Source organism: Vombatus ursinus, unplaced genomic scaffold, assembly GCF_900497805.2.
Source record: "Vombatus ursinus unplaced genomic scaffold, bare-nosed wombat genome assembly UNPS02004444.1, whole genome shotgun sequence".
Lineage (NCBI taxonomy): Eukaryota > Metazoa > Chordata > Mammalia > Diprotodontia > Vombatidae > Vombatus > Vombatus ursinus.
Genome location: NW_020944222.1, coordinates 33,003 through 43,994, shown reverse-complemented (window position 1 = coordinate 43,994; position 10,992 = coordinate 33,003). Strand labels below are relative to the sequence as shown.

The 10,992-nt window shown below is 46.1% G+C and overlaps 1 protein-coding gene across 1 annotated transcript; it reads left to right on the top strand.

Moving 5' to 3' along the window:
• Positions 1–1,447: 1,447 nt before the first annotated feature.
• On the top strand, positions 1,448–4,106 carry MPEG1 (macrophage expressed 1). Its single transcript, XM_027836483.1, has one exon. The coding sequence runs from the start codon at positions 1,547–1,549 to the stop codon at positions 3,725–3,727; it is 2,181 nt and encodes a 726-aa protein (XP_027692284.1). The 5' UTR covers positions 1,448–1,546; the 3' UTR covers positions 3,728–4,106.
• The last annotated feature ends 6,886 nt before the right edge of the window (positions 4,107–10,992 follow it).

Sequence of the window (10,992 nt, the reverse complement as noted above, 5' to 3'; positions counted from 1 at the left end):
CAGTCTTGATTTCTCAGCCCATGGAGATGGAAGAATAAATGAATCCCACCCAAGTTTGCAGGTGGCTTTGGGGGATTCAATTAGATATTGCTTCAGATTGCAATAACTCCTCTGGATTACTCAATTCTCCAGCCCAGTCATTTGCTCAAAACACCTGGGTTATTTCCAAAGAGGGAAGTCAGTTATGAGTTAAGCCTAATTTAAAATGAAAGCATAGCTTTGATGACGAAAAAATCACAGTGTCAGAGCTGGAAGTGTCCTTAGATATTAACTTCTTCCAATCCCTTCTTATTGCAGATGGGCAAACTGAGGCTCCAAAGGCGGAGATGACTTGCCCAAAGTCACACAGTGTTAGGAGACTCTGGTTCTAGTTCCAGCTCTGCCACTAATTCCTGAATCAGTCACCTCTACAGCACAGAGTTGGGAGATGTTCTGAGATTCTGGGATTCTGATACTTTTAATTCTCTGGCGCAGACATTCCATGCTCCCAAATCCCTCCCAGCTCCATCATTCCATGTTCTAAGGTCCCTCCCAGTTTGGACTGTCTCTCTTCTCTGACTTAAGGTTTCTGCCACTATGATATCCTGTGTTCTCTGTCCTAAGGTTCCCTCTAGCTCTGACATTCTCTGTTCTCTGTCCTAATGTCCCTCCCATCCCTGACATTCTATGGTTCCATGCACCCGACCGTCAGAAGAATAGTGCTGCCTAGCTAACTATATACATGCCTCCTAAAATCTTCAGAGTTGCCAGAACACGTTCATCTTGGAATGAGGAAATAGAGATCTCAGAGGGTCTGCCAGTCCAGCCCCTTCCTGAGAAGGAATCCCCTTTACACAACCGCTGATGAGTTGGTCACTTATCTGGGTAGTCTGTCATTATCCAGACTCCTATGAATGTCGGGAGTTCATACCTACATATGGTAATGGGCTTGCTCATTTTTTGATTAATTTAGGAGGGAAGCTGTGATCTAAGCTAGAGAGTTGAAAACTTCTAATGGACAGTTTGGATGGCCAATCTCTTTCTGCGGGAAGGAAGATAAGAACATAGAATGCTGGGCCTGGATCCCTAGACCATATAGTGTCAGCCTTGGAAGAGAACTTAGAACATAGGACCTCGGAATAGCCAGACCAATTTGCTTATCTATGAGAAAACTGAGGCCCGTGAAGCTGAAGTGATATGTTCAAGGTCATACAGTGAGTTCTGCCCACATCTTCTAACTCCTCCTCCCCTTTCTCCCACCATCTAGCGCTCTTTCCAGATCAGCATATTGACCCCTAGAAATGCCCTCTCAATGGGATAATGATCTTCTTTGGGATTTGGTGGGGAGGGAAGGAGAGATATTTTTATCCCCAGTGCAGTCTTTCTTCTATGCTCATTGACAAACTTTATTTCTCATCACCTCTCATTTCTCTATTTTGCAACAATATCAGCATGGAAAGAGGAACTGTTCACTTTACTGCCTCGGCAGGGGCTGGTCTGCTGGTTCATTTCCCAAGCTCTTTTGCCACTGACTAGAGCACGGTGTGTGTCTTGGATTGCTGGAATCATGAACTGCTTAGAAGGTGTCCTTGTCTTCTGGACCGTCCTTGTGCTGGGGAAAGGGAAAGATGTCCCTCTGGAGAATCTCCCTGAAGTTGGGTTTCAGGAATGCAGGAAAGCCTTGAACCTCCCGGTTCTGGAAGTACTACCTGGTGGAGGCTGGGATAATCTGAGGAATGTGGACATGGGAAGGGTACTGCTCTTTCAATACAAGAGTTGCCGGACCACAGAAGATGGACAGTACATCATCCCAGATGAAATCTTGACCATTCCCCAGAAGCAGAGCAACTTGGAGATGAATTCTGAAATCATTGAGTCCTGGATGAATTATCAAAGTACCACCTCCTCCTCCATCAACACAGAGGTCTCCCTCTTCTCCATGGCCAATGGCAAGTTCTCCAGTGAGTTCCAGAAGACGAAGACCCATCAGGTGAAAGAACGAGCTGTGACCACCAGGGTGCAGGTGAGAAACTTGGTCTATACAGCCAAAATCAATCCTCTTTCACTGCTAAGCAGGGAATTTGAGAAGGAGCTAATGGCTATCTCTGACCGACTGGAGAATAACCAGACTCGAATGGCTAACTTCATGGCGGAACTCCTGGTCCTCAGCTATGGAACTCATGTCATCACTAGCGTGGATGCTGGAGCCATCTTAGTACAGGAGGATCAGATCAAGGCCTCCTTCTTAGATGACAGCCAGACTACCCGCAGCAGCATCACTGCATCTGCTGGGGTGGCATTTCACAATATAGTCAATTTCAAAATAGAAGATAATTATACCTCCCAGGATGTCTTCCACAAGAACTACCTTTCCAACCGAACCAACTCTAGGGTTGCAAGCATCGGTGGGGTCTCTTTTTACCCAGGCATCACCCTTGAGGGCTGGCAAAAGGGCATCACTAACCACTTGGTAGCAATAGACCGTTCTGGTTTGCCCTTATATTTTTTCATCAACTCTGACACATTGCCTAATTTGCCAGCCCCGCTAGTGAAGAAGCTCTCCAAAACTGTGGAAGCTGCCGTGAGGCGTTACTACACCTTCAACACCTACCCTGGTTGCACCGACAGGGATTCCCCCAACTTCAATTTCCAAGCCAATACAGATGATGGGTCATGTGAGGGGAAAATGACCAACTTCACCTTTGGGGGAGTTTACCAGGAGTGTACCCAGATCTCAGGGATGGAGGCCATGCCTCTGTGCCCAGAACTAGAGCAGAAGAATCCACTCACTGGAGGATTCTCCTGCCCCCAAAATTACTACCCAGTCCTGTTACATTCCCATTTTAGAGAAGAGGGCTACAGCTTCCTGGAATGCCACCGAAAGTGTAGCCTGTGGGTTTTCTGTAAGAAAGAATGTGAGGACGTCTTCCGCGTGGCAAAGGCTGAATTCAGAGCTTTCTGGTGTGTGGCAAGTGGCCAGGTCCCTGAGAATTCAGGCTTCCTTTTTGGTGGTCTCTTTAGTGGCAGAAGCATCAATCCTGTGACCAATGCCCAGTCATGCCCAGCTGGCTATTTGCCCCTGAGGCTCTTGGATGGTCTACATGTTTGTGTCAGCCAAGACTATGAGCTGGGCTATAGGTTCTCTGTGCCCTTTGGTGGTTTCTTCAGCTGTGATATGGGGAATCCTTTGGTGAACTTATCCCATCCCAGGAATCAAGGTGGACCTTACCTGAAAAAGTGCCCAGTGGGTTTCAGCCAACACCTGGCTTTGATCAGTGATGGCTGCCAAGTATCCTACTGCGTCAAAGCAGGGCTCTTTACCGGGGGCTCTCTGCCTCCTGCAAGGCTGCCTCCCTTCTCCCGGCCACCTCTGATGAGTCAGGCTGCCACAAATACTGTGCTAGTTATCAGCAGTGAGAGTGAGAAGACCTGGATCAAGGATTCCAGCACCCATCTGTGGAAGTTGGCAGATCCTTCTGAGATCCGCAGGACCATAAATCTCATCCATCAGTCTGACGGTGGTTTATCCGGTGGGGCAACAGCTGGAATCACAGCTGGTGTGACTGTCGTCTTGGCAGCCCTGATCACCCTGGCCATCTATGGTACTCGTAGGTATAAGAAAAGGGAGTATGAAGAAGTAGGAGAAGAGAATAGAAGTTTGATAGAGGCCACTGCTGAATGTGGGGTAGCAAGAGAAGGGGGGAGCACAAGTGAGCTAAGCCAGGAGCAGTGTCCTTCACTGGTTTAAACTTCTGCCTGGGAATCATTTGACCTGATCCCTGATCAGAGCTCAAAGTTTCTTCTCTACCCTGATTTCTCTTCTCCCATTCTAGTTTATTTGCTGCTCTCGCTGTCTCAGGAATTAAGAACACAAATAGCAAATATGCCTGAGGACCTTCTCTTCTCTACTTGGGGGTTGGGAAAAGGGGGGGAATTACTTGGTTCTCTTTAATCTGTCTGGGCTTTTCAGTTTCCTCCTGATTGAGATGGAGAGGTGAGGGTTGGACTACAGTATGATCTAGATTCTAATTTTCTAAGCTCCCCCAAGCGCCACGAGTAACATTTTATGTTTTATCTTCTTTTAGCTCAAATAAAGAACAAAGTGGGAAAAGGATCTTCTAACTCTATTCTCTGACAGTCTGTGCTCTTTGTTTCAAGTCTAAATGATCCCATTAACATTCCACATCCCTGGCAGGCTCAAAACATAGAGAATCAGACCCAGAAGAGACTTTAGAATATAGAATATGAGGATATAGAATGTCAGAACGTAGAGTTGACTGAGACTGTTGGCATTTTAGGATCCCTCTCAGCATTGACATTCTATGTTAAATTATCTTAGAATACATGCAAGGGAGGAAGAAGGGAGGGAGAGAAAATAAATGCTTATTAACTGAAAAGCAAAATAAAAATGTGATTCAACAAACACACACTCTGAGCAAGTAGGGGTTGGGGAGGAGGCAGAAAAGGGAATGCTACTGAAAATTAGAGATTGACAGTCTGCACCTGCAGACATCAAAGCAAACAGGGGAATGGGGAGTTGGGAAGGCTTTTGAAATTTTGCTGTACAGCCTGAGAAACTGATGGGGAGGAAGGGGTGAGGTTACTTATTCTTGTCTCCAGTAATTCCCAATGTGATCATGGCTTCCATGCAGCATCATCCTCTCAAGTTTGTTTGTTTGTTTTTAAATGAAAGAATAAGCTCACAGTTCAGGCTTCTGGAAACCAATTTCCTACTGGGGGAGAAGGGGAGAGAAGATGAGAGTCCGTCAGAAGGGGGCAGGTGGGGAGAAGAACAGGGTAACCCTGCTTAGAGGTGGGTAAAGAGGATTCTGTGTAAGGACACATGGCGAATGGTGGGCAGAAGAGCAAGAAATTGACTGTCTGGGTCTCTATCTTTGGGGACTCACTTCACTGGGACAGCACAGGTCCTACTAACAAAGCCCTGGGCTATCATGGAGAGTCTTTTCTACCCTCCCCAGCCCATTTCCTACTGTACTTCCTTAAAAAACCCTCATTCAATATCAGCTGGTTCGGACCAATGGTGGTCCTTCCAAGAGGGCCATGAAGTTCTCAGAGGTATTTTGTGGTGCAGTTGTCAAATGTTTGCACTCCAAGGATGTCCTGAGAGCAGTGGGAGAGGAAAGAGGATAGGTTGATGGGAAAGATGCTGCTGCCCTAGGGGAAATAGGAATTCTGACCCATCACTCACAACAACCACTTAGTTTCTATCCATGTTCCTTCTAAACAGTACACTTCAATAGGACATTTGACTCTTAGGGCTCACCCACTACTGCCCTCAAATCTGTTTTACCTTGTGCTCCTTTCAACAGGAAATCTGCCTTTCTTTGAACACAATTGGGTTGAGAAAGGAGACATCTAGCTGGCAGGAGTGGGGTAGATGGAAGTACAGGTTCCACACTCTCTACCCAAGCAGACCATGCTGAGAAAGCCTGATGGAACATCCTTCTCCCCTCTCCATGGATCCTTGGCACTGCCTGTCCCTCATGCCTGGAATGTTCTTCTCCTGTACTTGGCCTCTTACTTTCCTGGCCTTTCTTCACATCTCAGCCTAAATCACACCTTTTGCAGAATACCTTTCTGCCCCTACCTCCATTGCCTTCCTTTCTCAGATTATTTCCATCTACTCTGTATCTGGTATGTACCTAGTTATGGCATGTTGTCTGCCACAATAGAATGAGAGCCCTTTGAGGCAGGCAGTGTTTTAGTTTCTTTTTTTATCTGCCTCACTTAGCCCAGTGCCCGGTACACAGTAAGCACTTAATAAATGATTTTTGATTGATTGGTCACCACTACTCCATTATTCTCAGGCAGAAAGTGAATTACGGTAAATAATCTTAATTCACTTTATTTTTTAATGGAATGATAAGAAATATTCATCATTAGCTTTAAAAAACTTGACCCTATAATTTAGTGTGGCAAACTCCTAAAGAGGAATTTCCTTAACCGATGTAGCTCAGCACCTTCAAAGCACCATCATCTCTTGAGTATCTCTGTCAAATTCTCAGCATTTCACTCCAGCCTTGATTAGCCTGTTTCCCCTGTGGGCCACTGGATTTCAGTGCAGTATACTTTCGAGAGGATAGCTCTTTATAAGCCTTGAAGTCTTTCTAAGATGAAGGTATGTTTGTATGTCTTATCAGTGCATAATGGATAGAAAACTGGCTTTGGAAGTAGGAAGATGAATTCAAGTCCCAACTCTGACGGATACTGGCAGTGTGACCCCTGGCAAGTCACTTAACCTCCTAGTGCCTCAGGCAACTTTCTAAGACTCACTTTCAGAGGAGATGCTGACCTGATTTTGCAGGGGAAATTTCCTCATCTGGGAGGTCCCCAAACCAATGAAATTATAGATCTAGTCCCTACCCCGTTATCTGGGGAATGGGGTCCAATTTGTACTTTGCCCTCCTCCCCACAAAAAAATTCAGAAGATGAATTTTCAGCTTCCTTTCTTCCCCACGCCCTACCCTCAATCATATGATTTCCTTCAAACATAATTTTAGTATCTGCTGTTTGAGATTCTTTATGCTGCTGTTACTTCCTAGATTGTGTAACTGAGAGTTGAGCTAATCTCTGAATTTTCAGGAAATCTTTTTTCCTCCCGACTGAGGTTGAGATGGGGCAGAGAGTATAGTAGCGTAGTGTGACAGTCTTGAAAACCTGGATTCCAGACCTCGCTTTGCCAAATCATTAGCTGTATGACCTGTGGCAAATAACCTTACCTTCCTAAGGCTCCAAGTCCTTCTTTTCAAAATGGGAATAAAAATACTCACATGACCAATTTCATAGGATTATGAAAAGGGAGTTTTCACTTCAGAATGAAAGTTGTTTATCACTATCACCTGCATCACCATCCTCCTCATCTCCTCCAAATCAGGTTCTAGACAGATTATATTACTTGTACAAGGTCACACAGGTACCAGTAGAACTAGGCCTCAACTCCCCCATTTTCCTGGCTAGAACAAGCAGGGTAGGAGTTAACTAATGAATTGTTTTCCTCCTCATCTCTGCCTGTTGAAATTCTCTTTCTTCAGAGTGTAGCTCAGATATCATGCTCTTTTCTATGAAGCCTTCCCAGATAACCCCTACCTCATTTTCCTGGTGTACTTTGAACGGGTCTCCTCTTTGTTTCCATCACTTCCTACCTTGCATTATGTTGTCTGTGTACATCTCCTAACTTTCCAGCAAACTAGAAATTCCTTGAGGACAGGCACTGTCATTCCAGCCCCCCTGCCCCTCTGCCCAATATCCTTTGGGCACAGGTCCAATCATATAGCAGATTCTTAATGTCTGCTGAAATTGAATCCGTCTCGTGCCTTCCCTAGAAGGCCAATTATACTGGAGGTGATCTTAGGCTCCTTGAAAAGGAAGAGTGAGAGTAACCGAGAGGTGAATTAAAAAAACTGCAACCGAAGGCTTTCAGCCTGATTTTAATTTATCTGGGAGAGGAAAAGGTTTTTTAAAATAAAGATCCATGGGCGGAGGGAGGAGGTGAGCAGATTATTCCAGCTAAAAGAATTATACAGGTTAAAACATTAAAACAGGTTGTTTCTGAATGATGTGAATCCAGTCCATGGAGGACTGATCACATATATGCAGCCATTTTGTGTAGTTTAAACCTGGAGGTAGCAGCCATCCTCCCTGGCATCTCAGCTAGGCCCCAGTAATAGGGGTACCTTGAGTTCTGATCACAGGCCTATAGCTGGGTGAAAAGTGACCACCATTTAAAGCTAAGGGAGAGAAACAGGCTTCAGTGCACAGTGCAGTAAGGAGGACGATAAAAGGTAAGTCCCTCCAGAGATGATTCCTGCATTCCTAACCCGGGCCAGTGAGGTACCTGCCCTCCTGGTCCCTCCCTCCCCTGCCCCCCTCCAGTGATATGTGGCTTATAAAGCACTTAGCACAGTTCCTGGAACATTAGCACACTGAATATGCTAGTAGGGAATCTGATTGACAACTGCTTGCAATGAAATCAGAGAATTGAGAAGTTCCTTTTATCTAAATGGCACTGCTGATTAGTGCTGGACTGGGAATCAGGAAGACCTGGGTTCAAATTCTGACTCAGAAATTTATTAGCTATATGGCCTTGGGCAAGTCATTTAGTCTCTCAGCCTCAGTTTCCTCATCTGCAAAACGGGAATAATACTAGCGCCTATCTTACGGAAGTGTTGTGAGGATCAGATGAGATCATACACGTATCTGAACTCATGGAGATGAATCTGCATGTCTCCAAGACCAGTGCTCGAGGCACTGCACCACCCAGCTACCTTGCAAAGCACTTCACAAACCTGAAAGCCCTGTATAAACACTAGCTGTTACTAGTACGTAAGAGAAAAGGGGAGCTGAATTTGCTTGCCCACACAATTTGGCATTTGTTTCAGACCACTCCTGCACTAGAGCTCTTAATGAGTAATTCTTGAATGAAAAAAGTCTGGAGGGAGGGAGGAGGTAATCAAGGAACCCCTGAGTAGAAAGCGCCAAGAACCAAACGATTTCCTTGTTTTCTGCTGCCAGATCATTAATTGTGGTAGGGACAATACATCAGGTAACTTAGTCCCCTTAGAAAGGGATTCCCCCTAACCACCCTAGCTCTCCCTGGAAGGAAGCAGCAACACCCACAGAGACCCACAGAATGCACAGACCACACCAAGACTACTGGGAGCAACATTGAGAATTCTCCTTTTATTGTTCTGCACACAACTCTCATGGGCACTAGGTGTCGCTGTCCTCTAGCAGAGCAATACAGCACAGACAGCCAAAAAAACAAAAACAAAACACAAACCCAACCACTTTTTTTTTTTAAACAAACAAATCAATAATACACCAGGACATTCGCCCACTCCCTCCCACCTCCCCCCCAAAGCCCCAAATCAGTTCCAACAACAACAGACAGGTGGGAGGCGGGGACCTTTCTCTGTCCCAATGACCCGTCCACCTTACTTCCCTTCCTACCCTCATGCTCGGCACGTCAGTGGGACCTTAGGACGCCACAAGTTCCTGACCAAGTATAAAAACACAGACAGCTCCAAATTATACAAAGAAGAAAAAGAAAAGACACGTCCACACACACGCACACACGCACCCACTCACACACACACAGACCCACTCACACACACACACCCCTCCTACATATTCATGGGATGGGGTTTGCAGGGACTGTCGTTCCTCCAACCCCATTCACCATGCCTAGAGGAGGTCTCGGATTGAAGGCAGGGCCCAGGTCATTGCTGGTGCTGGGATGGTGAGGGGCAGGACGAGAGCTCTCTTCTGGGCAGGCAATGGATATGCAGCAGGGCCTCCAGGGAAGGATAGCTCTGCCTGGGACCAAGCCCATGGGCAGGCAAGGCATTTGCCAAAGGCCTCACGGGACCAGAGTTCTTGTATCTTTCTCGTTAGCTTTTCCAGAGTACAGTCAGGAAGCTCCTGAGCAACATGACCAGGTTAAAGGGTGGGATCTTCAAAGACTTCCCTGTGCCAGCGGGGGGTAAGACCATCGACAACACATTTGGACTATAGGCCACAGGTACACTTTTAAGAGCCCGTACTTTTCTTGCTTGGCAAAGGGAAAGGAGATGAGAAATGCCCCCACCCTCTGGCACAGTGAAGAAGGGAAAATTTAGCAGTGTGGGTGCTAGTGACGGGAGTCTGCCACTTACTATCTATGTGACCTTGGGGAAATAATCTCACCATTCTGGACATTCATCTCCTCATCTATAAAATGGGACGGTTGGACTCAGAGATCTCCAAAGTCCCTTCCAGTTCAGAATGTATGCTCTGTGAACCTTTAGGGCTCAATGAACACTCAATGCTATAAACTGAAGGAGTTGGGCTGGGGTAGATGACGTACCCCCCCCCATTAATATCCTTAAAAAGGCAGAGAAAATGGAACATAAACACAGCTTGGACATCTTATGGAAAAGGAAGCTGGCTTGAACCCTAACTGCCCAAGACAACCCGAGGGGTATTAACCAGAGGAAGCTGACCAACCTTGATGAATTCCCTGGGCTCTCATTCTCTTGCGGCTTATGCTCCTACTCCCCCATCCTAATCTTCCTTATCCCTGGCCTGGTCCTCAGTCAAACCACTCACTTTATTATTCTTTCACGCCCATTTCCCACTGGTCAACAACCCTTACTTCCCTTCTTTAACTTATGCTCCTTGCAATCCATTCCAACTTTGCTGGTTCCCCAACCTCTCCACTATTGAGAAGCCCAGAGAATTAACAAAGGTAACAAACACGAGTGCCTGGCACCAGGTGTGTGACAGCAACACAACCCTGCGTCAGGAAAATGAAGGCCAATTTCTGAGGCGTATTCTCTGCCACATCATGGGTTTCAATTTGGAGTTTGAAAAAATACGGTTGGCATAACCGAGTGCCACTAAAACACAGGGTCAGAATCTCCAAAGGAAAGGCACTGCTAGCTCTCCCTTTTGTAATACTGTGGAAGGAATAGGGAATAGTGTTAGATGACCCAGATGAAGGGCTACTGTTTTCATGGCTCTAATCTTGGGGAGAGAAAAGGTGGGAAGGAAGGTGGGAGAAATTTCAAAGTCTGCAGTGAGTATGGTTGTCTGATCGCCAGCTCACTAGTAAGAGGAAATGACGAGCCTTTCGTGGGAAGAACAGAAACAACCAAAAGCAAAATGGTGGCTCATTCCATGAAGGGACCAGAAATTTCTATCAGTGTTCCCTCTAGAGGAAGTCACTGGTTGTTTTCCAACTACCTCCCATTGCTGGCAGCAACTTGTAATGGGTTCTAGATCTCTGCACCAGCTTTTTCTTTCTCAGTTGGGTGGAAATTAGGTCATGGAGCCCTTGGCCGCCATCATTTCAAAATGGGTTTTCCACAAGCAGCCCATAGGGCTGGCCTCCAGTCCTTATTGAAGTACCATCAAAAACCTTCCAAACATTATGAAATATATGTACATATATACGTCAGGCCCCCCAAACATGAGGCATACAAATTCAAATCCCTATCCAGGGGAAATCTCCCC